Consider the following 24,989-nt stretch of genomic DNA (forward strand, 5'->3'; position numbering starts at 1 on the left):
GAGCACCTCTCCTATGGTTGAACTGAGGCTGTTCATCCTGGAGAAGAGAAGGCTCTGGAGACAACTTGGAACAGCATTCCAGTACCCAAAGGGGGCCTTCAAGAGAACCTGGAGAGGGACTTGTTACAGGGGTGTGGAATGATAAGACAAGGGTAATGGCTTTAAGGTGAAGGAGGGTAGGTTTAGATTAGATTAGATATTGGAAAGAAATTCTTTGCTGTGAGAGTGTGGAGGCCTTGGAGCACGTTGCCCAGAGAAACTGTGGATGCTCCATCCCTGGAAGTGTTCAAGGCCAGGTTGGATGGGACTTTTCTATTGAGAGGTGTCCCTGACTGTGGCAGGGTGGTTGGAACTGGATGATCTTTAAGGTCCCTTCAACTCCAAATCATTCTGTGAATCCATGAAATACAACCCCCCTCTCCCATGTTAAATCAGTTTGCAGCTACCTCAGACTGATCTTCTTGTATTATTTGCTGCTACTATTATTACTATTCACTGATTATCATTACTCTGTTGCAGCTCAAAAACCCTCAGGTAGTGTGAGCACCCATTTATTCCCTTCCCTCAGAAGTAAGGAAACCAAGCCAAGGGAATGGAGACCTCTTTCCAGTTGGGCAGGGAGCTGGGATTAAGAGCCTCAGGGGCCAGGCAAGCACCATTACTGACCTGGCTAGTACCACCACCCCTGCCTTCTCATCACTCATTTATTGCACAAAAAGCTTCATTGCAGTATGTGTGCATGTGTAAATATATATACTCAAAAATTATTATTTGAAATTTTAATATAAATCAATATTATTATAATTAATATCATTAATATCATTACCAATAGACATACTATAATAATTAATAATTATTAGAAATACTAGATATAGTTATATATAATATAATATAATTATATGTATATAATTAATATATATTATAAAACAGATATTATGTGTTATAAAAATAATATAAAATAGATATAATGTAAAGTTATTATAATATTATATTATAGTATTATAATTATATAATATTATAATATTATAATATCATGGTTATAATATAATAATAATAATAAATATATATTTATAAATAATACGTTAAAATTGCTATTGTTTTAAATTCTAATATAGATTTATGGATCAATATAATCAAAATATAATATATATTATATGGTATATAAATAATTTCATAGAATGAAGGATTTCCAGAAATGACCCTATTTCAATATTAAAAAATATAAAATCTGCAATTATTTTAGACTTCAATATGGATGTATAGAGCAACTTAATTAATAAGGGACATAAAAAAATAGGTGTCGGGTGCTGTACAGCGAGCACTTTTACAGAATGCTCTATTTCCAGGCAGGAGGGTCCGGCTGTGCGTGCGGGGGCGCCCGGGGAGGCGGAGGGAGGGAGGCGGGCGGGGGCGGGGGCCGCGGGCGGGGCGGGGCGGAGGCGGCAGCGGCCGCCCGGGGCTTTGCCCGCTCTCTCTCCGGCGCTGCCATGGCTCCGTTCCGCTCCGGCCCGGCGTGGTGGCGCCTCCTGTCCCTGGCCGTGCTCGGCCCCGCGTTCTGCGGCCGCCCGGCGCGGGCCGAGCCGGAGCCGGGGCCGGCGGGGGATCCGCACGGGCGGCACCTCTACAGCGCGGAGATGCTGCGGCACGGCGCCGCTGCCGCCCCCCACTTCGTCATGTTCTTCGCCCCGTGGTGGGTACCGAGCGCGGCGCGGCCCGGCCCGGCCCGCGCCTTCCGCCCGCCTCCTCCCCGTTGACGTGGCGGGGGAGGCGGCGGGCAGGGCCGGGCCGGGCCGGCGGGGAGGCCGCGGGGTCGCGCTGCCCCGAGCCCGGCGGGGGGACTGGCGGGGAAGGGCAGCCCCGGGGCCGGGAGGGGCTGGGACGGGGAGCGGGACCCCCGCGTGTGCTGGCCCTGGCCGCGGCGGCCGCCGCCGTCACGGAGCCACGGGCTCGGCTAGGTTGGAAAAGACCTCTGAGATCATCAGGTCCAACCTATCGGCGCCCGAAGCCGCCCCCGGCTGGGGCTGCGGGGGAGCCGCTCCGGCGCGCCTCAAAGAGACCGAGAGCAGTCGCAGCTTGGCCACCGACACTTACTCACCCTGGGCCCCCCAGCCCGAGCTCGCAGATGCTTTCGTTGCAGAATCGATGTTCTCTTTGCATGCACAAAATTTAAGGGTAAATTTGCTGTGTTAACTATCATGCTGTGTCCCCGAGGCCACAGGTATCCGTAGGAGAGCTGGAGAGTTATTAGGTTTGTGAGAGACCCACTGGGCTTTTCTCCTGGACTGGTACTTTTGGCTCGAAAATGGTTGAGATGAATGAGGGAGCAGTGCTTTACTGGATATTCCTAGTCAACAGCACAGTACTTTTCATGCCTGGGTCTTTCTCATGGTTGTTCATATTCTTCTCTTTTCTTTGCCTCTTCCCCTACCCTTTTTTATCTTACTGATATCCAGTAGATGTTTTTGGGAGTTCTATTGTTGGGGTTGTAAGGTTTCTTTTTTAATTTTTTATTTTTCCTCCGAAGTTTTCTTTAATCTAGATAAAATAAAGTTAAGGGAACAATGTGCAAAAGTTGTGTTTTGATCCAAAGTTATCCATTGCTACATGGTGCCATTTAGGCGTATGAGAGTCTTTGAAATCCTTAGCAGGAAAGCATTTCTTTTGAAAACTTTTTTTGTTATTAACATTGACTTATTTATGCCATGTGAAAATGTTAAGTAAAAGCTTGAAAGAGCAGATGCCTTTGTTCTCTGAAGATCACAAAAGTGGATGACGCCTGACTTGCTGGTGAAGGACTTTTGCCTGAGAGTGCAGTAAGGCCTGAGAAATGCTCGTGCAGAGCAGGAGTACTTCTGCTCTCTTCTGTACTCAAGTGATGATATCTGTGTCTGTCCACACCTTGACTGACTCTTTCACAGGCATCCCTAAAACCACATGAGCTTTCTCTTATCCCAAGACACTTCTTGTAGGAGACTCTCTGCCAAAAGGGCTGTTGCAGAATCCAGTGGATTTTGCACATCCTCAGCACAGATCAAAGGGAGTGCTGGCCTTGCCTGCTTGGATCACACTGTGCCCTTGCGAGAGCTGAGGATCTCTGCTCAACTTAAGTGTGAGGGAACGGTGTTGTTTACCAGATTTGTGGCAGCTTCTCTGGGTGTTCTCCTCATCCTTAGCAAATCTCCAGATCTCTGGTCTTGGCCTCAGGGCCCTTGGTCTGGATGTCTGGCTCCTGACAGGCAGCAGTAGGGCCAGGTTTCAGGTCCAAGGGAAGAGCAGAACAAAAGGAACATCCAAGTACCTGAGAGAGTTGCTTATACCACTTACACCAGTAGTTCTAACTGTCAGTGGGATCAGGGTGGGCTGCCTGACAGTCCTGGAGTCTGTGTTAGAGCCTCTTGCCCTGTTCTGAGGTGATGTGCTAATCTCCCAATGCTTCCCACAGGCTGTTGTCTGTAGTTCTAAGGCAAACAGCAAACAGCCCAATGTTCAGCTGGGATTGTCTTTCAGATCTGTGTGGGTGCTGCTAATGTTGCATCATCAATGCTACCAGTAAGAGTTGGGTTAGAGCCAGCACCACCCTTCTCTTCCAGATTCTTGAAACAAATGTAGCTCTGGGCCTCACTCAGAAATAGTGGTGGTACAGGGTGGGGTTCTACATTTGTTTAAAGATGGCAGCATACTCCAATTAGAGAGCATTCCAAGTCACTTGCCATCAGATGTCATAAGATTTTTGTTCAGAAGGCTGTCCCACTTGGTAGGTACACTTGGGACAAAACAGGTTACTCTCTTGGTGGCACAAAGTATTCTTAAGTTGTTTGCCATGCCAGTTCCATTTCTACAGAGGAGGGAGGTTCCCCTGGTTCTTTAGCAGGAAATCATCTCAACTGAGTAGTTTTACTTCATTATTTTGACTCTTACAGGTCTTTTCAACATATGTTCTTACTTGGTAAATCTGGCAAGTCCACTGAGCTGCAGCAGAATTGATCACCAGAGTTTGTTGTTGTTGAATAGAACTCTGTTGGCTGGATTTTACTTCAGTTGAATTCTTCTGTGCAGAGCAAGAATGGTCCTGGTCTGCTTATACCATGTCTGTGTTTTTAACTGGATAAGGATTTGAGCTGTACCTTACTGTGGAGCTGCCCTTGCTGGCTGCTGAGCTCAAGTTCTACTAGTGGCCCCCAGAAATGTTTGTGTTAGTCTCTTTTGGATCTTCATTTTACTTGCCAGTGGAGGTTGTGGATGCTTACAACTTTCTAGCCCATGTAGGGATAAAAGAGCAGAACTCATCATTGACACCCAGGTCCCCACTGTCCCCAGCAGCTCCTCCAGCCCCACTGATGTGTTGTAGAGTAGCAGCAGTGAAGGACTGTGTAGGTGCATAGGGTTGAGGGAAGCCTGTGATATTGCATGGTCTTGCTCTTTGATTTTGCTCTCCTTGATTTTATATATATTTCCTCAGAAACATCAGAAAAAGTGTTTTTGGGACCATCATGTATTTCCTTCTATATAATACTGTTTTGGTTTTTATCAAACTGGGAATGACTAACTAGTCGATTACTGATTCAGATAGGAACATTTTTCCTGCTTTATTTTCAGTTTTAGCTTCCATAATCCAAAGAAGGAAGGAAAGGGGTGTGTATAAGAGAGATCACAGTGTTAAGTAGGGACAAGGCAGCTCTGTTGTGCTTAAAAAACAGGAGGTTAATTAATTGGGATTCCCTTACTTAGTTTTCCATGCTCTGTTCTCTAACACCAGCCAGTGTTCATTTGGTGTTTTGAATCACTGCATCTGCTAGGGGAAGGGATCAGAGTATCTAAAATCCTCCTCTTAATTCAAGCTCTGTGAAGGAGTTGACTATGGAGGGACTTCAGTCAGGAGTTAAATATTTAAGGAATACTTGATTTTAATAGCAACACATTGTGTCCCTTCACCAGGACAATTCAGAATAAGATCACATAGGAGATTGTATTTGGCCACATCATGGGAGCATTTGTGACCCATTGTGCCTGACTGTTACAGGACCTTATTAACATCAGAAAAAAATCTTTATCTTAAAGTAAATCTCAGGGGTTTTTTTGTTTGGTTGGTTAGTGTTTTTCTCTCAATGATCTCAGGATAGAAAGGTGTGAATCCATGCAACTTTTCTACAAGTGTACTCAAAATCATTTGTATGAGTGTAATTATTTTAAGTCCAAGCAAAGTTCTCCAAAGTCCTAGTGGTGATTTAATTGTTACTTACAAAATAGATGTTGTAGGTCATGCCAAGCAATAACTGCTGTCACACTGTCAGTCTGAGAATGCTTTCTGTTACTCCAGCTTTGTATTTCTTTGATGTCTTGGAGGGTTGGCAAAAGCAGCCATTAAGGAGAAATGAAAATCCATTCCTTAAAATTTTCCATCATACTTTGAGGAATAGAGTATTGCTATAATGATTTGAAAGATTAGGAAAACAGTGAGAAGAATAATAGCTATTTTTTGCCTTTGGGGAGGTGCTGTTGTAGGAACTGTATGAGGCCAGTTTTCTGTGTGTATGCAGATATAAAGAGTTGATGGTGTCCTGCTGGGGCAGAGCATAGCATGGGAGGATTTTCACAGAATATTCTGAGGTGGAAGTGACCCACAAGAGTCATCAAAATTTTGGGAAACTGTATTGCGAAATTGGTTGTGATCTTTCTTGACTTGTGTGTTACAATTCCTCTGAAGCATGGAGGTGCAAGTGGCATTACAAAGAGGCTAGAAACTATTCTCTTCTTAGCTACTGCTAGAAAAAAAGGAATTTTGAAATATTAGAATGTAAAGAAAGCTGGGCAACCTTGCAGGATTTTTCTAAAAAGCTGGAAGATGGAGAGTGCTTTGATTAATAGCCTTACTAAATTTGGGGGGTATTCATAGGATTTGTACTATAAAAGAAGAGTAGCAAGAGGTTCTCAAATCTTGATGATTTTTAAATTAGATGTGTTTGCAGCCTGCTGCAGTTCTTAATAGCATTTGCTGTTGCTTAGTGGAACAGGGCTTGAGTATGGAGGATTTCTGATGTAACTGATATAAGTTTTGATTTAAAAACTTGTTTAAATTTATCAAAATCACCACTCTGCATATGACTTTTCCATGGGCTCATTCCTCTCTAAGTGGAAGCAGCTATTAAACAGTATCTTGTCCCTTCTGTCACAGGTGTGGACATTGTCAGCGCCTCCAGCCAACTTGGAATGATCTGGGAGATAAATACAACAACATGGAAAACCCACAGGTCTATGTTGTTAAAGTGGATTGCACTGTAGATGTTCCACTGTGCTCTGAATTTGGCGTGCGAGGATACCCTACGTAAGTATAGAAAGAAGTCTGCTCCTATGTTTCTTTTTTAGTTTTCCATGATCCCTTGCCAATTTCTTGAAGCTAACTTCTAAGCTGTATTTTAGCTGGGTTTCTTTGTAGCCCTTTGGACCTGATATATTCATTTTAAGCCTTTTTGCAATGTTGCCAAGTATCATGTGATACATAGTACTCTTAGGCTTTTTCTTTTTTTTTTTCTTTCAAGAAGCTGTTTTATGTCTTGGAAGGTGGCTGTGTTTAACTGAAGTCCAGAATTTTCCTGTTCTTTTGTGTGGGAGTACCTCTTTCTGAAGCAACAGTACATTGTGCAGCTGTGATATGCATGACAGAGCTGGTTTCTACTAAGAGTGCTTTTGAAAGTAACTTGCCACAAGTTTTTCACTACACTGCACCTTCATAATTGCATTATAAGTGGTCTCTTAGATTTTTAGTGAATTAAGTGCTCACAAAGCAATAAATGAATAGTATCACTTAGCATAGCAGTGGTGATATTGTGTGGATTTTTTTTGAGCTAAATTTGGTTATATTGGTCTAGTATTTTAAGGTTGCTATGTTTATGCTGTTATCAAGGATGTATGTCTTACTACCTCAGCTTTGGTATGCAGAGCATGGTCTAGAGTATCTATGAGAGGTCAGTGCCTTTGGGTTAGATGTGTGTTCCCTTTTAAAATGACAGAAAAGGAGCAAAAGGATTTATTTTTCACTTGTGTCTTCTTTAAAGCTTCTTGCAATTATGGATGGGATCCTTTCAACTGGTTTATTAATTATTCAGCTTAGTGGGGATAAGTGGAGATTGTATCAATGATTATCTGTAGCCCTTCCACAGCCTGTATTTTTCAATTTCCTTCCCTTTGCTCACTTTGTCTGGTGTTTTTGCTAACGCCAGCAACAGCCGGAACTTTTCATTCGCTCCTGGCTGCACCCACTTGGACGCAGATGAGTGTGACTGAGTAGAAGTTGAGAGTTATAAATAGCACAATCCTTGTTGAGATAGGAGTTGTCCTTAAGGGCAGTGTATGTCTTGCTTCCACTACAAATACCAAGAAAGAATGAATGCTACAGTTCTGTTTTCATATCTCCAGAAGTGAACATTGGTTGTCATTGCCTGTTTGCATAGATTATATTATGGTGCTGTTCCTCTTGAAACAGAATGGCAGAGATTTTTGAATAGGAAAAAATCAATGGATGTGTAATTGCTGGAGGGTTTTTTCCCCTCCCTCCTCTATAAGGTCATTGAATATACAGGTTTGTTAGTGCTTGCTTTTATCTATTTGAAAAGTTAAAAATAATAAGGCAGTCATCTGCTAGGTATAGAAATATAGCAATGAAGGGCAATTCATGGTAACAGTTCTCTTTCTCTTTGAGTAAGGTTTGAACTAGCTTGTTTCTAAAAACCTCCAGCAAGGGAAGTTTCACAGTTTCCTCAGGCAGAGGTATTGCTGCAAGTCCAAGTTATGCTTATCCCTACACTGCTTTCCTAAACACCTGTCAAAGGAAAGGCTGCATCCCCTTTCCATCCCCTCAGAGAAAAAGTGGCTGAGCAGGTCCCTGCACTTTCTATCACAGTTGTCTCAGGACTACCTGGTGGTGCAAAATAAATATTCTCTCAACTGAACTAGAGAAAATGTACCCTTGTTTGCAGAAAATAAAGGTGCAGCTAGCTTTTTTTAAGATGTTACCTGAATTTGTTTTGTTACTTTTCAAAAAATATTGCCAGGATGTGTGTTTTAGATATTCTTCTTTTAAATTTTTTTTCCCTTCCTTATTATTCTGATTTTCTGTCATCACAAGGAACATTCAAGAGTACCTTGAAAAGAAAAAACAGTGGGAGCTCCTATCTCTTTTGAATGTATTTGCATTATGTGGTTTTTAAACACTTTTCATATGTTCATTTCTTCCAACTGTGGAACAAGAAGAGAGAGAAAAACATTCCAAGAAATTAAAGAAGCAGTACAAAATGACAGCTTGTCAAGGGGAAGTGAGGGCTAGGTGACAGTAGTAATTGAAAGTCTGATTTGCTTTAAAAAATAAGACTAGGTCAGAATGCAGTATCACACCTTTGTTAAATAGACTTCCAATTTTAACTTAAAATTTGCATAGAAGCTTTACGTAGTCTATGAAAATGTTTTGATGGCGATTAATGAATGTTGCAATCATGAAGTCTAGATGCCTACAAGAAGTCACTTATCCTCTTGTCCTATTGACTTGTCTCAGTGTGTTTTTAATCAGTTTAATACCACATGACAAGCCCTACACTACAAGAGCAGTCAGGGAACAAAAGGTGAGAAAGAAATTTCCGGGAAAATAAGTGCTAGATATTTTTCCTTTGGTGAACAAAACAAAATTGATGCTCTTTGAGAAACTGAAATAGGATTAATAGAACTGAATTCTGCAATTTTTAAATTATTTTTTCTTATTGATCAAAGGGATATTACACTATGCTGATTTTTACACTATTGTGCACTATTATTTTTACACTATTGTACACTATTACACTATGCTGATTTTTAACTTAGTATGGTTTATTTTCTCTTTTAAAAATCTCCTTAAAGCTTACATGGGAAAGAAAAGGGGTCCTAAGTTCTAGCCATGACACTTTAATCTGAAAGGGGTGCCTGATGCTGATGTTAATCGTCAAGAGATCTGGTACTCTGGTACTGCCTGAGATGCATTGCCATGGATTAGCAAAGCACATTATGTTTCTGAGCATGTTTCCTGTGTGAAAAATTTTGCCTCACTCTTCTCTACATTTTGACCCTTTAGGCTAAAGTTGCTTAAACCGGGACAAGAACCTCTGAAATACCAAGGCCCTAGGGACTTCCAGGCACTGGAAAACTGGATGTTGGAGAAACTAAATGAGGAACCATCTGTAAGTGAAAAGGAAATAATATTTTCTGCAGGCTTACTTATCTATCATTTCTCTAAGTTAGGTTTCAATTTCCAGGAGGAAATCTGCTCCTGAGAATAAAAGTCAGATTGCAGTATCAATCTGAAACAGCTTACATGTAAGCCAGAGTAGTAATTAAAACTGTCATCCTGTGACCTGCTCTCTGTTTCCTGCTTTTAAAATTACAGTACATAATGCAGTTTTAATGCTTATACATTTGACATTTCAAGATACAGTCCTTGCTGTCAATTCACTTGACACGTGTAGGCCATAATGTTTCTAGAGTGAGAAAAGCAATTTAGCTCTAATACATTATAAATTGCATTTGTGTTGAGCTTTATTACCTCTTAAAACATGGATGCCATCTTTAGCTGAGTTACCTTCTGATAATATTGTGCCTAAAGAAAAGGTTTAAAATGATCAGTTAAGTAAGATATGCTAATATCATTAGGAAAATCCTTAAGTTTAGGGGTATCATTCACATACGGGAGCCAAGCCTTGCCTAAAATTAAATTTTTGATTGCTGTTTCTCATCAAGAGAAAGCTTTAGTGATTGCTGAACCACAGTTAGAATGTGATTACATTTCAACAAACATGGTATTTTTAATAATTGAACATTAAATGCTAAATTATTTTAAGAAATACACATTGTGGTTTCTAAAAAATTCTTTTCAGCTCTAGAGTTAGAGTCTAGAAAGTATTCACCTGCTTTTGCTGAAATGCTCATGAGTTTCTTGCAAGTTAAATGTATTAAGTGTTTGCTCCATTTCCATTGTTGCTGTTTTCCTGGCACCATTAGGTAGACAGCATTCCTTCTGGCACTAGGGGAGCAGAAAATAGCTTTTGCACTATTTTTAAATAGCCCAGAGACCACTGAAATGAGTGTAATGGCAGCTGTGGCTGATGTGTGATGCTCTGGAGGCACTGTTATATAATTAAAGTGTGTTAATATATGGTGATGCAATGAATGCTACAGCAATTACTGTGCCCTGAGACTGTACTAGAGCACAGTGAAAGACTGGTATTCCACAGACTCTGGTAACTCTCTTTTATGTGGCAGTCCTTTTCACCTTTTGCTTTCATGTAGTTGTTTTTTAGAAAACATTAGGTACTTAAATCAACCTAAGTAAGGACCTTGCTTTAGGAATTCAAAATTTCAGAGTCTATGGCACTATCACACAATGATGTGATACAAGAAAAAAAATGTTGTGTATTTACTGTAGAACAAAAATAAGGTAATTTTTCTCATGAATAGGACCCTGAATCTGATGTGGAACCACCAAAAGCCCCTGAACCTAAGCAGGGAATGTATGAACTTTCAGCAGACAATTTCAAGATGCACATAGCAGAAGGTAACTGTTTTTTCCAAACAAGAGAAACTTGGTTACAGAGACATTAGTAGAGGGAAGGTTACACCAGAAATGTTCATTCTGAGGACACCTCCATCTCACTTTTATTTTCCAGTAATACCTAGTGAAAGAGGTAACTACATAGCAAACTATGTAAAAATGCACTGTTTAAATTATTTACTGCGGACTATAGGAAAGTTGAAGTACAGCAGTCAGAAGGCAGAAAAATTATGGTTCCTAATCCCAGGGAAGAAGCTAGTGGGGCTTGCTCAACTAAACTGTCTCTTTTCCTGAGCTCCTTGCTCAGTCACAGCCTTGCCACTTTGTGTTTTTGCAAGTCCCATTTCCTCCTTCCCTAGGTGCTGGTTTGTTCTTCCTCCCAGGTTGTTATTCTGGATAAGTGTAATCCACCCGCTTCCTCCTTCCAGCCCCCATCCCACTCCAGTCTGACGCTTTATTTGATATTGTTTCGCTTCCTTCCTCCAGAATTAATGTGGGCAAAACACTTCGTCTGTTTGGCTATTTTAAAAAATACTTTGTCTGGAAGCTTTAAAATTAATGCCAGGAGGGATACCTAATAATGGAAATTTCACCACTCAGATGATTTTTTTTAGACAATGAGCAAAATCTTAGAATACAAACTTTGGGCTGGCATGACAACAGAGGATTCTACTTTCTCCATCTGTTATCTGAAAAAGAAAGGCTGGGTAAAATTAAATGTTTCCCCATTTGAAATCATTAGGGAGGTCAAACTAGAACTTCTTAAAGTAACCATTACCTCATTAGAAATATTTTCATGTGTAAAACAGCATTTTGTGCAGCTAACTTAAAATTTCCCAGCATGTCTGGCTTAATGTGGAATTCAATCAAAATTCTCCATTAATTTTCCTCTAAGCCATCAGTGATATGCTAAGCATTTGTCAGCTTAACTGCCTTCTCAGACTGTAAAGTTCAGTGCATTGTAAATGTTTTAAGTGTTTTTATTATGTATCCATTGGCCTTCATAGAGGAGACATTCTGATGGTCATATCTGATGGTTAAACAGGTTTATGATCATCTGCAAATGTGCTGTCCTTTCTTGACTTCAGTTACAAGAAGTTCAGTGCTTAAATACAATGTGAATCTTAGCAGTTACACCAGCAAAGTTGAATTCTGTTCTTAAATAGCCTCCTTTTACCTTTTTGCTGCTCTGGGACAAAAATAAATTATATTGTTTTCTATTGAGGAGAGTATGTCAGAGTACATGGTAAAGAATAGCTGATTTTGACTAGTGTTCTTATTAATTCATGGGAAATTTGATTTTGCAGTTTACTTGACCAATACATAGAGTGTCAATCACTCTATGTCTTCCACATGCAGAGTCATGAAAGTCTTCCACATGCAGACCAGTCCAGTTAGAGTACACTAGTACTGCAGTTGTTTTTTATTGCCTTTCCTCTGACCTTCCTTTGTGAACAAGCCTTCAAACTAGAAATTAATTCAAGTAATATCAGCCCCAAAGCAGTCTTCAAATGATTATGAATAATTCTGCTAAAAAGAGCTTTTCTCCAATTGCTGGTGTTTCCTGCAAATTAATTTTTTTCCCTTATTTTAATTAAGTTCATTTTTATTTCATTTAACAGAGCCTTGCCTCAGTGTATGCAAAAAATGTGCAGCAATTTGAATTAATTAATCTTAATTGAAAGAAATTGCATATTCTAGTACTCTGCAATCAATAATATATACTTTTAAACTAAACCTTAGTAGGAGATAGCACAGGGACTCTGCTTAAAATGCCACAAACATCTACTAAAGGCAGAAATTTCTGAGTAGTTGACATGAAAATTCAAAGAGCAGGGCAGAAAAAGAAAAATGGAAAACTGAACAACATTTTTCAGGTAATTAATGGACTTAAGCATTTCTTAGGAAACACCATTGCATGAAGTTGAAGTTTAATACTTCAATTTATGCTGTTATCAACATATATTCCTTGGTAGTTCTTTCTACTCTGTAAGAGGACAACTGGTAGAATTAAACATTAAGGTAAATGGTTAGGTTAAAAGTATCAGTTTTAATACCTCACTTGTTGGCTTAAGATTGTGAAGCTGTTTGAATTTTCAGGAAATTTGGCAACACTGTGGGAATGCATACAGTATTGAAAACCTAATTGCTGAAGTATTTTGTCCTGGCCTTTGATTCACAGTGTTTCCTATCTTTAACTCAGGAAATACCATGATAAATTTGTAGCCTGAGATTAGTACCTCGGCTTTAATTGCAGCCAAGTTCATTCCAAATTAGCTAAATATTTTTTTTCTTTTTTTTTTTTTTAACTTAAAAGGTAATCACTTCATCAAGTTCTTTGCCCCTTGGTGTGGTCACTGCAAGGCTTTGGCCCCAACCTGGGAACAGCTGGCTCAAGTCTTTGAGCATTCGGAAACTGTCAAAATTGGTAAGGTAGGTGAAACACTCTTAGTTTGAAAATATGGTTTGTGTCAACATATGTTTCAGCCAAGAATCATGCCTTTTGTGCTATGATTTGCAAATCACAATTGTTTTGTTTGTCACCTCTTAAATCCTTTTATAGTCACAGTTTGTATTTTTGTTTTGAGACGGTCATGGTTTTTTTCTTACACATCCACAGTTAACAGGACCTCCCCTATTTTAAGCAAAGCCTTGTTACAAACAGAGCTGCCTCTCTGCATTTCAGAGAGCTGGGAATAAGACTGATACTTCAGATGCAGGGAATAATATTTTTGAGATTTGTTTTTTATTATTCATTTGCTTTGCAGAACTTGATAGACTTCAGTATTTATTTTGAGTGGGAAAGTGACTTTGAATTTGTTCTTTGCAGCATTGGATTCCTTAGCAAGCTTTAGCCCTACTGGGTATTTATGATGAGTTATTTCTTTGTTGGTTTTGGTTTTTTCCCTCTTTTTCCCCATAAAACTTTTAAAAGGTTTCAGGGGGGTCTTACACCTTAAAAATTGATATATTGTCCTGCTTTACTATTTCCCTTAGGGTTGATAACCAGGTTCTGTGGTGTATTTACCATGGGAGCTTGTTACTTGTACGTGGAGTGACTACTGTGCAGAGGTATGGAGGTGGTCTGGCAATTGCAGTTACTGGCTTTATTTGCTGACCCATACCTAAGTCCAGGTGGCTCATGATGGGAATCCCTCTGTATCTGCCAACCATGGAAACTGGACCAGGCTCAACTTCCACGTCCCTAAACTTTCACAGTGGTTCCACTGACCTGAAATACTGCATGGCGCTATTGTCAGTCCTGCAGAGGGACTCTCCCTCTGCTGTCTCCCCTGCCTCTGCCCTCACAGCACTTTCAGCTGCACGGGAGGGATGAGCTTGACTGTTTTTTTTAAATGCTTTTGAAAATCTGTTGATTCAGGTATGCTGTACATGTACAGCACAGGCCAGCAGAGTTGAACTTTAGAGGAGTTTAGATGAGACATATATATATATATGTAATGTTCAGACCTGGTGGTTATAAAGTTAGATTCCTTCTGAAAATGAAATGTCAGAAGCTTTTTCTCCTTTGAATCTTTCTGTACTTTTTGATACCCTTGTTTGCTGTCTGATGAAATAGTTGCTTAAGTATCTTTATGAAGTTACCATTTTCTGGTACCCAGAGAAAAAGAAACAATAAATTTCCAAAATTTCTGTTTTAATCAGTTGTCTGTGGTGTTTGCAGTTTGTATTACTGAGAGAGTTGCTGTTTAATACTTCCACTAAGATTTGTCTTGATGCCTAGACAATTTTATGTAACTGTATAGCTTGTGAAATATATCTTGAAGCATGTCTTGGCTAAGATTTTAAGTCTGTAAGTAAACAGGAAACACAACTGTTTCTAAGAAGGTTGAACCATGACCTTCATCTAATCTGGGGGAATAGTGTCTTAACACTGTTTAATCTTTAGAATTGATCTTCAGTGAAAAGTTTATAAACAAGTAACTTTACAGACTATATTAGAATTGAATGTTGCTATGCACTTGGAGCTTCCCTTGAAATACAGTTCACTTGCTAACTGTTGACATGCCTTCTGAAGCCTTTAAAGAGTAGTTTTTTAATAAATGGGTGAGCCAGTATGTCTTCATTTTAAAGCTCTCTCACATTAGTGTTTTGTGTCTCATTGTCCATGTACTGATTTTATTAGCTGAGAATACCAAGTACTTTTTAATTGAAATATTTAATTATGTCTTCATTGTTCTTTGTAACTGCTACTACTTCCTTCTAGCCATACCTCCCTCCCTGATCCTCCTTAAATAAAATAAATAAATCAAATACACACAGGGTCTCCCAATTATACAACCAAACCACTGTTTGGAAGGCAGACATAATCATTCTCAAGATAGTACTTGGTACTGAGTTTTGACAAGCCTTGTATTGCTTCTTCCTCTATTTTTCTGAGCTTTTAAACAAGGGAGGCTGTGATGCTTGTTGTATGTTTATTTTAGGCACTGAGTAGTTTTGGATTTTATTCCCAAAATGTAGGTCGACTGTACCCAGCATTACGAAGTCTGCTCTGAAGCCCAAGTTCGTGGTTATCCCACACTCCTCTGGTTTAGGAATGGTGAAAAGGTGAGTCTGCAAGTTCAGCAAAAACTCACACAATTTTTCTCTGAATAGTATTTGGACTATGCTTACATTCTGGAAAAAAAAAATCTGCTTGTGAGAGAAGAGATGTTGGATGTTAATTTGGGTGCTAGAAGAGGTAAACTTTGTCCACAGATAAAGGTTTCTGTTCTCTGTTTTGCAAACAACTGATATAATGTTCATAAATCTGTAAGCAGGATCTCCAGTTATGCTGCTGTGTGAGAGAATTCTGGGTTTACTTTATCATAGTATTTTACTTCATATGAAACACAATAATATAACTGAAACAGAAATAGTAATAAAATATGTAATTTTCACAATGTGTATCAGAAGGTTCTGATTTCTAAGTGGTGCCCATCTGCTGAGTGATGTCTGGAGATGCAAATTTTCTTTTTTATATAAACCCAAACATTTCACATGACGCGAGTGAGAATCCTGTGGGCCCAGTTGACATTTTTTCCTTGCAGCAATTCAGAGAACTAAAATATTCTGAAATTATGGGGAGATAAAATATTTATAAATACCACATACCTGAACAGCAATAAATAAACATATTATATAGCATTATTTATACTACATTTTACAATTTCAAGATTAGTTTAATATATTCAATGGATATTCAAAACAGGCCTGCAAGAGAACCCAGGACTACACTTCTAGCTCTTAACTACTAAGTTCTTAGCAGGGGGAAGGTTGAGGAGGTTTTCTGCCATTCATCTTGAATTCCTTTTTGAACATTTATAGTATCAGCAACATTAGGTTCTGTTACTTGAAACAGTTTAGTGGCCACTACTTGTGGCTGTTTTCTGGCACTCTGAAGAGAAACTGGCTGCAAGTACACACCATATGAGGTTTGGGATAAACACCCCTATAAGATGAGACACTAGGGAATTTAAATGAAGCAGCCCCGGTGTTTTTGAATTCAAACCAGATTCACATAAGTGTGCAGCTTTGTGACCTCTCAAGCAACACAGCTGGAAGCTGAGGGAGTGCTCAAATCAAGAATGGTGGCATGTCCAAGGCTGGAGGTTTTTAGTTAATTAAACTTTAGTTTAAACATTGTAATAATTGGAGTTCCTTGGAGTTATTTCAATCAAGAGTGCAGTGACAGAAAAAAAAAATCACTGCTGTTGTATTTGGTAAAGCTGAATCTCGGCCATTAATCTGAACAATGTATTTCAGTTGACATCAAACTCTTTCCCCACTGGCAGTGTGGAATTCCTTGGTAGAATACTGCCACCAAAATCACATGTTCCTCAATGGGCTGATACAACATATTTGAAAAAACACAGAACGACCTCAACAATTTTCCAATAATCTGGCCCAGAAATTCCTGAAACTCTCTCTGGCAGCCATAATACTGGTCAGTAAGGGGAAGGAGGAGAACTGATTCAGTCATCCAGCCTTATCTGTAATACCTTCATGCCCTTTGCCATAACTGAAGTCTGGCATCACACCACTGCTGTTGGTGAGATGCAGCAGATACTCTGGGAGGAGCCCTGACCCTGCCCTGCTGACATGGGTACAAACAAACAGGTACAGGCCTCTTGCTCCTTAGGGATTGACTGACACCCAGTGCCAGGAAAGGGGCAGTAGTTACAGGAAACATTATCAATTACAAAGGAAGGAAAATGTGTACGAGTTCCAATGACAAAGGAAAGTTGAAGAGATGTCTGTTCTTCCCTCTAATCTATGGAAGATTTTGTGTTGTTTCTTAAAGAGTCTTCCTCGTCTGCAAGAGGAAATATATCTTGCAGCCCACACCACATAGGACCACATCTCAAGAATTCTATCCAAAATGGATTTGTAATGCCTCAAAGATATGATCTCTCTTCTGAACAGGAAAATTAATACTAATTTTCACAGACAGCCCTGAGGGCATTCATGCAAGAGCCAAATTGGAGAGGGCCAACAGTGAGTTTGAGACTAAAAGATGCTCACAAGTGCTCTGATTTCTTGTTCTGACAATCTCCTGATTGTCTTGTTCTCTGGATTTGGAAAGTACCAGAAATATGGGGAAGCATCCAAAGTAAACTGTGGCCTCCCAAAGATCTGGCTGGCTGACTGCTTCATGTGCAGGTTAAAAAATAGGATTAGACTTTTGGGAGAGTGGTGCCATTGGAAATGTCTGCCCTGCAGCAGGCTGCTGTTGTCTCTTGCTCCCACGTGAACCTAGGTGCCCAGAGTGCAATGGCTTACTATTTGGGTTTTCCAAGGACTTGTGGCAAGTGTGTAGGCCAGAGGAATGACTGTGTAGTCCAGAGACAGGCAAGTTAAAGTTTTCAGCCCTGCGTTGTGCTTTCAGTCAAAGCACTGCGTTGAGCTCACAGGGTAACAGAGACCACACCCAAACCACAGTGGATATTTTATTGTTCCTTGTAGTAGAGTTAGGTGCAAAAAAATAAAACTTTTAAAAAGCTGACTAGGGTGAGACCAGAAGGTCAAAGTGGAAATGTTTCAAAATTTTGTTTCTATGTTTCTAAAATACCTTTCATTTCAAGGGAATGTTAGATTGTTCCCTTCGGGGACCAAAGAATCTATGGCAAAAGCTGAAGATATGGAGTGAATGGAATGTCATAGAGAAGTTTAAGAACTAGATAATCATATTTATTATTTATTTGCTTACACTTGGCAATCTTGTTTTACTAGTAATTATTTATTTGCTTTGTCAACTGCATATAGAAGGTTGCACAAACTATTTGCTAATTGTAGGGTGACCAGTACAAAGGGAAGAGGGACTTTGATTCCTTGAAAGAATACGTGGATTCCCAGCTGCAGAGCTCTGGGAAAGAGCCACCAGCAGATAAACCTGTTGAAGCCCCACAGCCACCTGCAGAGCCCACCCCTGTTGAGGTAAGTGCTCCTGCACTCTGCAGCAGTGTAAGGTGTTGAGACTGTTTTAGCTGCCTGAGTCTTCCATGTATTTCTCTCTCTCTGATAGCTTGACAATTTCTGGAGGTAAACTGTACCAAATGCTTCCCTGGTTATTTTTTTGAGTAACTAATGAGTGGAATCAGATCACAAATCCTAGAGATACTTTTACTAATCTTATAAATTGAAGAAGGGAAAAAAATCTGATTCCTATTTTATGGTTGCAGTAAGTTATTTAGATACAGGCATAAATGTGTCTTTTTGGCCCGTGGAACTGCTGGCATCTGGATCTGTATGACAGCATATTTTACCACTATAGAGATGAACATTTCTTGCAAGATTATCACTTGAATCCAGGAGGATGGTGCACACTGCTAAGCCCCTAAAAAAAGCCAAGGTTCTATACTTAGAAATCTATCTGCAGAAGCAATGAACAAAGATTATGAAGACCAGTACCAATATGGTAAGGTAATGTGCCCTGTGACAAGAAAACTCCTTGGCTTTTGGAGACTATTTTTATCTTGGTTGTTGGAACTACAGGCTTATGTTGTGAAGAAATTGGCAGAAATAACCTTTGTACAATTGTAGTTCATGTCATATAATTTTATGTCTTTTCTAATCCCTTTGGCATTTCATCTGCCATTTTTCTTGGAGATGAATGAAAAATTGGTGAGGCTGAGAAATTAGGGATGGATATCAAACATAATTTTTCATGAAAGTACAAAACATACTTTCTGCCTATAAAATAAGGGACAGGGATTTACACCCCCTTGTGCTATAGAATGAACTTAAATAATTAGGTAACAATGTTATTAATATAAACATAGTTTCTATGTATCTTCTTATAGGAAAATATTACCTTTCCTAGCTGACTTTTCCAGCAGCATTACCCATCTTGCATAAAGTGGCTTACCAAACATTACAGACCACATAGATTTGCAATTGTCATGCTCTTCAATTTTTATTTTCTTAATTGACCTCATATTTGGAAGATCCCAATGAGCTGGTGTTAGTACAATGCCGAAAGTAATTAGTTGTCTTTCTATTTTTATAGAAATAACACAAACCACATGTGACACAAATTCCCACTTCTGCCTTGCATTCACCAGGCACACACACAAGGAAGAAAAGATTGTTGGGGTATTTTTTGCTAAATATTAGTAGATATGGTTCTGGACTCAGCTTGTCCTTACAACTTTTATCTTCAGACCCCCTGACTCTTTGTTTTCATGAATTTTGAAACAAGGAGCCAGCCCCTGTAGCCAGCAAACACTGACTGCATTTGCTATCAGTTGACCACAGACAGCCAAGGCAATGAGTTCCCACTCCAAATTTGTGTCCCAGTGTTGAGCCCCTACTTGGATTCCCCCATGTCTTATATAGCCCAAGTACTTGCCAGCCCTTTTACAGAAACTGCACTTTCACATCCATGACACTTCTCTACTGCCAGACATGGCTAAAATCATACAAAAAATTATCCTGGTGGATTAAGGCAGCATGACCAGCAGATGCTCAGATTATGTGATTGCATTAGATGTCTTTTTTGAGACACAAAGCTAAAATTGGGATATCTCATATTAAATTTATTTTTGTGGTTACATAGTTCACATTACTATTCTTATAGTATCTACAGGTCTTTAAAATTCATTTTACTGTGCAAATCATGGAGAAGTTGTTACTAATCAGGTTTTCACATATTGTATCTTAGATTGTATATTATGTTTGGAACATCAGTTTTAGATAGCCATTTAGGAATATCAGAGTAGAAGCATAGTGCTTACTTTTTGCTTCATGTAATTATTTCTGATTATTTAATAATTACAAAGTATAAAAATATAATTTCTAATTTCTAAATAATTATTTAGAGGTAAAAGCACTTCAGCATAGTGAAATAAGTCCACGAACTAAAGGTTATTTACAGAAATGTTTAAAGGTACTGGATAATTTGGATTTTCAAATTTATTTTTGGCTTCACAAAACTTACTGGGGTTAAAATAGAATTGATAATACTGTCAGCTGTGATCTTATTTTTCTTTTGCTTTCATTTGATTTTGAAGCTTTTATAGGCATGGGGTACATTTATTTGTTTTTAATCCCTCCCACCCTTAAAGGTCTCACACAAAAAATGAAGATTCAGCTCTATGCTCTCATGTGAGACTGTAAGCAATGTGCTTTCCTCCCATCATTCCCTTGCTCCTGATATTATCAGGAGTAGAAACATTTCCTGGCACCCATGCAAGTGTGGTGTTGTGATGTCCTTTTGACAGGCAAATCCGTGTTTCTGGTAACAGCTTTTTTTGTGAATGCAATGCAGGGGAAGAAAGAAGAGAGCAGCTCTTGAGACATCACTTGTGTGCCTTGAATACCTCATTAAAATCTCAGATGGCCATTACCTGCTTGAAGCCAACTCCTCTAAGGGCTGCTCCTTGAAACATAGTGTATTAAAATTAAGGTGATTTTTTACAGTTACTGAAAATCTGGATACAGGCAAATCCTTTGAAAATAGGAAAGCTTTGTTTCCTCAGTTATGGATGAGATTCAGTGTAAAATATGCTTTTCTCTGCATCTCTCTGGGGAAGGAGAGTTGCTGTGAAGTAAAAGGCAGGTCTGCTGCTGCTACTCTTGTTTATATTGCCAACAATATTATCTTTTCCAATTCCAATTTCCCTTTTAGGAATGTAAAAGCTCAGTAGACTGATGTTGTATATACAAAATGTTTTGACATTTTTTTCTCTTTTTCTGTTTTTCAGGGGCAGGCTGCAGTGCTCTCTCTCTCTGAAAAAGACTTTGATGCAACCATTGCTAGAGGGATCACCTTTATTAAATTCTACGCTCCATGGTAAGAAGTTTGCAGCTGTTGCTGTTCAGGATTATTGCTGGCTAAGATGTGAGTGCACTAGTTGCTGTAGATCTTTAAGCTGTAGTAGTGGATTTGTTGTCTTGATCTAAACTGTGAATTAGCTGAAGAATGTGTGTGTTGGCAAGAGTCACAGCAAAAAAAAAGCTTAGCCTTGTTTAGCTCCCTTGAGCTGCCTCTCTGTGGAAAGGCTGACACAGAAGCTTTACCGTGTCAGCCTCCACGTACTGCTGGGGTAACAGGGAGAGTGAAGCTTTCTTTGCAGGTGCAGCATGTTCCTATCCCTGGGTTAGGGTGAGATGAGGGGAGTATATCACCATATCTCAGTGCTGAGAAAGGAGAGGATGCTGGCCTTAGGGCACTCTCCAGCCTCCTTGGAAGCCTCATTGGAGCACCTGAGTTTTGATACAGATTGTTGAGCTATGGATAATTAACTGCCTGTTACTCTCCAAATAACTGTCCAAAAACTAATTTGCTCAAGTGGCAATTTTAAGATGTTCTTAAGAGTGTATGTTCATGCAGTATGTTCTTAGAGGGACCCAGAGCAGATGGTGTAGGTGTAGATACCCAATGGAATGCGTTGGAGGGTGAAATGAAAGTCATCTCTGGCATCTGCCATTCCTGCTATATCCAGCAGAACCTGGGACCCCAGATGGGTTAAGACCTCAGTATTACAAACTTGTAGACGAAATATTTCCCCCTTTTCCTAACTATTCCCTTTCTGAGACAAAAAGAAAGTTTCACGCTTCTCTCTCTGGTTTATAGAATTCATCTAATTTGTGCCTCTACTGAATTTAATGAAACTTGCATGCCATCTTGCTCATCCATTGCTCCATTGCTGGTCTTTTAGCAAACAGAAGGAAGCCTAGTGTAGTGGGAGAGATTAAAATTAAGCTGTATTTCACTGGGTGAAAGATAACACATCTCTGATTTAATCACTAGCATTCCATTAACACAGTGTATAAAATATAAAAAGATATTTTGTTTATGTTACAAAAGGCCCCATTACAAAGCAACACAAGCTAACACCACCCATATTTAGATGTGCTCAGGCATCTCAAAATATTGCCATTTAACTTCACCAGTAGGCATGCATGTGTTTCTTAGTGTAGGCAAGAATTACCTGGGAACATTTCATTTCACTTAAGCTCAGGCTGCAGGCTTTTCCAGTGTTGTCACCCTTTGCTGCTTGAGAACCACTGCTATGCTCTCTTCCATCTGTAAGATCTGCTTTTGGATGTGAGCAAGTATCTGCCACCACTGGGTTAAGAAATGTCCTGCCCATAGCATGCACACCCCTCATCTTTTACTGCTCTTTCCTCACTGCCTTTATCCCCTCTGTACTCTGGGAGGGATTTAGATTGAGTCTGTGCCTGTGCTGCTTCTGCCCCACCTGCAGAACTGGCTGGGAAATTCAGTTCACACCTGTGCTCAAGAGCAGCTTCCAGTCTGATTTCTGAACCCAGGGCTTGTTGGCATATCTACTAGTTCATTTCCTGGAGCAACTTTTTCTGGGAGAGTTTGAGATCAAGAAATTCACCCCTTTTGATTATCTCTTGTTAACAATACCATATCCTCATCTCATGAGATTATCCTGGGATGCTGCTGGATCTCACAGATAGGATCAGTGCTGGATGGCAGGGTGAGAAACAGTGGTTTCAGGATGTAGAGTCACCAGTGTGTGCTGCCTGGCTGCAATGCTCAGAAAGCCACCATTTAGGAAAATGCTTCCTATATTTATATAACTCGTATCCTAGTTTTGGCTCTGAAAGTCAGGCTTGTGACTGCCTCTAGTGCTCTGCATATAAATGACCATATTCTCTTCCAAGTGGATTAACTTATGTACGGCTCAGCAAACACTATTATGTTGCTTTCTAGTTCTGCCCTTCAGTTAGTTTTGGATAAATATAAATGTTAACTTGCATCGTAAGCACAAAATCATCCTGTTCTAGTAGTTTTTGTGCATGGTCAGAAATGCTTTTATACTGTCACTGTGTATTAACAAGGTAGTTTAAATATACACTGGCTTGCATTAAGAAAACTTCTGCCGAGACATCTTTTATTATTTTTGTAAATGCCCTGATCCAGCCTTGAGGCAATTATGGGTCTGTTTTAAAAACCCAATTAAGGTGCAGCTGGGTTAGAATAGTATGAGCAATGCAGATTTAAAGTCTAAAGTGCTTTGGGAATTCTTCTTAAAGGCAGTAAGAAGTTCACATTAGGAACTTGACTAAGCCAAGTTCAAAATATAAACAAAATGAATGCTAATGGTCAAGGAGGCCATTAGGAACTTGAAGAAATTTAATAGGGAAATTAAAATCTCATTTAACTAATTAAAACTCGGCTTATGTAGCTTTAGCATGATTGGCATAGGCTACCTGAAAAATTAATTCTACAGACATTCTGTGTCTTCCTAAAAGCATTTTTGTTTCCAAGAGATTTTTTTTTTTCCATTTAAATATTCTCTGGTCTTGTCTTTATTTGGCTTCATATTCCTCTGTGGGGTAAAATGTTAATGTACCGAGATCTAGAATACCATTCTAGACAAGACTAAAATGACCAGAAAGTACTTCAGTGCTTAACTTAAATAAAATCACTTCTTTTCTTAGCTCATTTACTGACATAATAGTGCAAGGGAGTTGGAGGGCCAAATCATTAGGGATAGGAAAGGCTGCTAGTTAAACTTACATCAATTGAAGCAAGACAGTAGAGATAAAGTAGAAAGCGTGTCTGTTAAACAAATCTCCCTCCCTTGTTTCTAGGTGTGGTCACTGTAAGAACTTGGCTCCAACCTGGGAGAACCTTGCCAAAGAGCAATTTCCAGGTTTGACTGATGTCAAAATAGCAGAAGTGGACTGCACTGTGGAACGTAACGTCTGCAACAGATTTTCTGTAAGTGTGAAAGTTCTGAAATGAAGGGGACAGTATTGTGTACCAGATGTTGGAGGCTCCAGTGTGCAGCCCAACTGGCTGCTGCACTCCAGGTGCCTGCTGACAGTACAGCTGTGGTCTCTATTAGCCAAAAAGAGGCACCTGGTGACATCATTTTGTTCCTGAACTGTTTGTTTGGGCTTGGTCATTTTCATTATTGGACAAAGCTGAAGAAGTCCCTACTTTAGGAAACCTCTCTGAAAGCACTAAAGCTGTCTTGTGGTATCCAATGCTGAATTTTGTTCCTAGAAAAAAAAAGTCTTTCAGAGCTGTTAGGCAGACAATTGAAGACAGAGCTGGGGCTGTCATTCCAAGACCCTAGAGGAACATGTATTACCCCATTCTCTTAAAAATGTTCAGAAATTGCAGGTCGGCATTGAAAGTTCTGCTGTGGATTTGTTTTTTTAAATTAAATTGGCTTACTGTTTTAGATGGCTTTTCAGAATCAGGTAAATATGAGTGATGGATGCAAGTTTGAATGTTAATAGCAAGTTTCTTTTTTTGTGTGTGTCTTTTGAAGGTCCGTGGTTATCCTACACTTCTGCTTTTCCGAGGTGGAAAGAAAATCAGTGAACACAACGGAACGAGAGACCTTGAATCACTGCATAACTTTGTCTTGCGTCAGGCAAGGGATGAACTGTAATAAAAGTCTGGATGCTCTGTCCCTGGCTGTCTCTGTACAGTAGCTGAGGGATTTCTATCTTTGCTAATTTTTAAATAGTGTATTTGGGGGGGATGGGGCTTTTTTTGTTTCTTTGTTTCTAGGAAATTGAATGTACTAAACTTTGGTATCTTCCCCTTGTGTGTGTGTTAGAGACATGTCTCTGTATGTGTGAAGGAAAGCTAACAAATAGTTACTGTGCAAATCAAGAGTATTTTCAGCATTGGTAGTTGCACTGCATTTCTGCATTCCTGCAATGAAGTGTAAATGGTTTCCTTTGAGACCAAAATACGTTAAGAAAACCAACTGAACGGCAGCAGTAGAATATTTTTGTCTTCAGGTCAGATCTGGTTAAAAAGTAATCCTTACAAACTGCTTACCATTACTAGAAAGGCAAAAGCTACAGCTGTGTTGAGTCACTTTTGCCTCTAGAATTGTACTTAATCTTTATTTGTCTTAATCTAGCTGCTGAAAGGTTGAAAACACACACACCTTTGGAAGATACCAGGCCACCA

General features: G+C 39.5%; 1 protein-coding gene across 1 annotated transcript; it reads left to right on the plus strand.

The window, feature by feature from the left end:
• The first annotated feature begins 1,425 nt into the window (after window positions 1-1,425).
• Window positions 1,426-24,477, plus strand: TXNDC5 (thioredoxin domain containing 5). Its single transcript, XM_071452324.1, has 10 exons — window positions 1,426-1,690; window positions 6,173-6,322; window positions 9,095-9,200; window positions 10,474-10,570; window positions 12,885-13,000; window positions 15,053-15,139; window positions 17,867-18,007; window positions 20,776-20,864; window positions 23,645-23,774; window positions 24,334-24,477. The coding sequence occupies exons 1-10, from the start codon at window positions 1,488-1,490 to the stop codon at window positions 24,454-24,456; spliced, it is 1,242 nt and encodes a 413-aa protein (XP_071308425.1). The 5' UTR covers window positions 1,426-1,487; the 3' UTR covers window positions 24,457-24,477.
• The last annotated feature ends 512 nt before the right edge of the window (window positions 24,478-24,989 follow it).

This window comes from Agelaius tricolor, unplaced genomic scaffold, assembly GCF_023055355.1.
Source record: "Agelaius tricolor isolate 1412-34295 unplaced genomic scaffold, bAgeTri1.0.p SCAF_2, whole genome shotgun sequence".
Classification (NCBI taxonomy): domain Eukaryota; kingdom Metazoa; phylum Chordata; class Aves; order Passeriformes; family Icteridae; genus Agelaius; species Agelaius tricolor.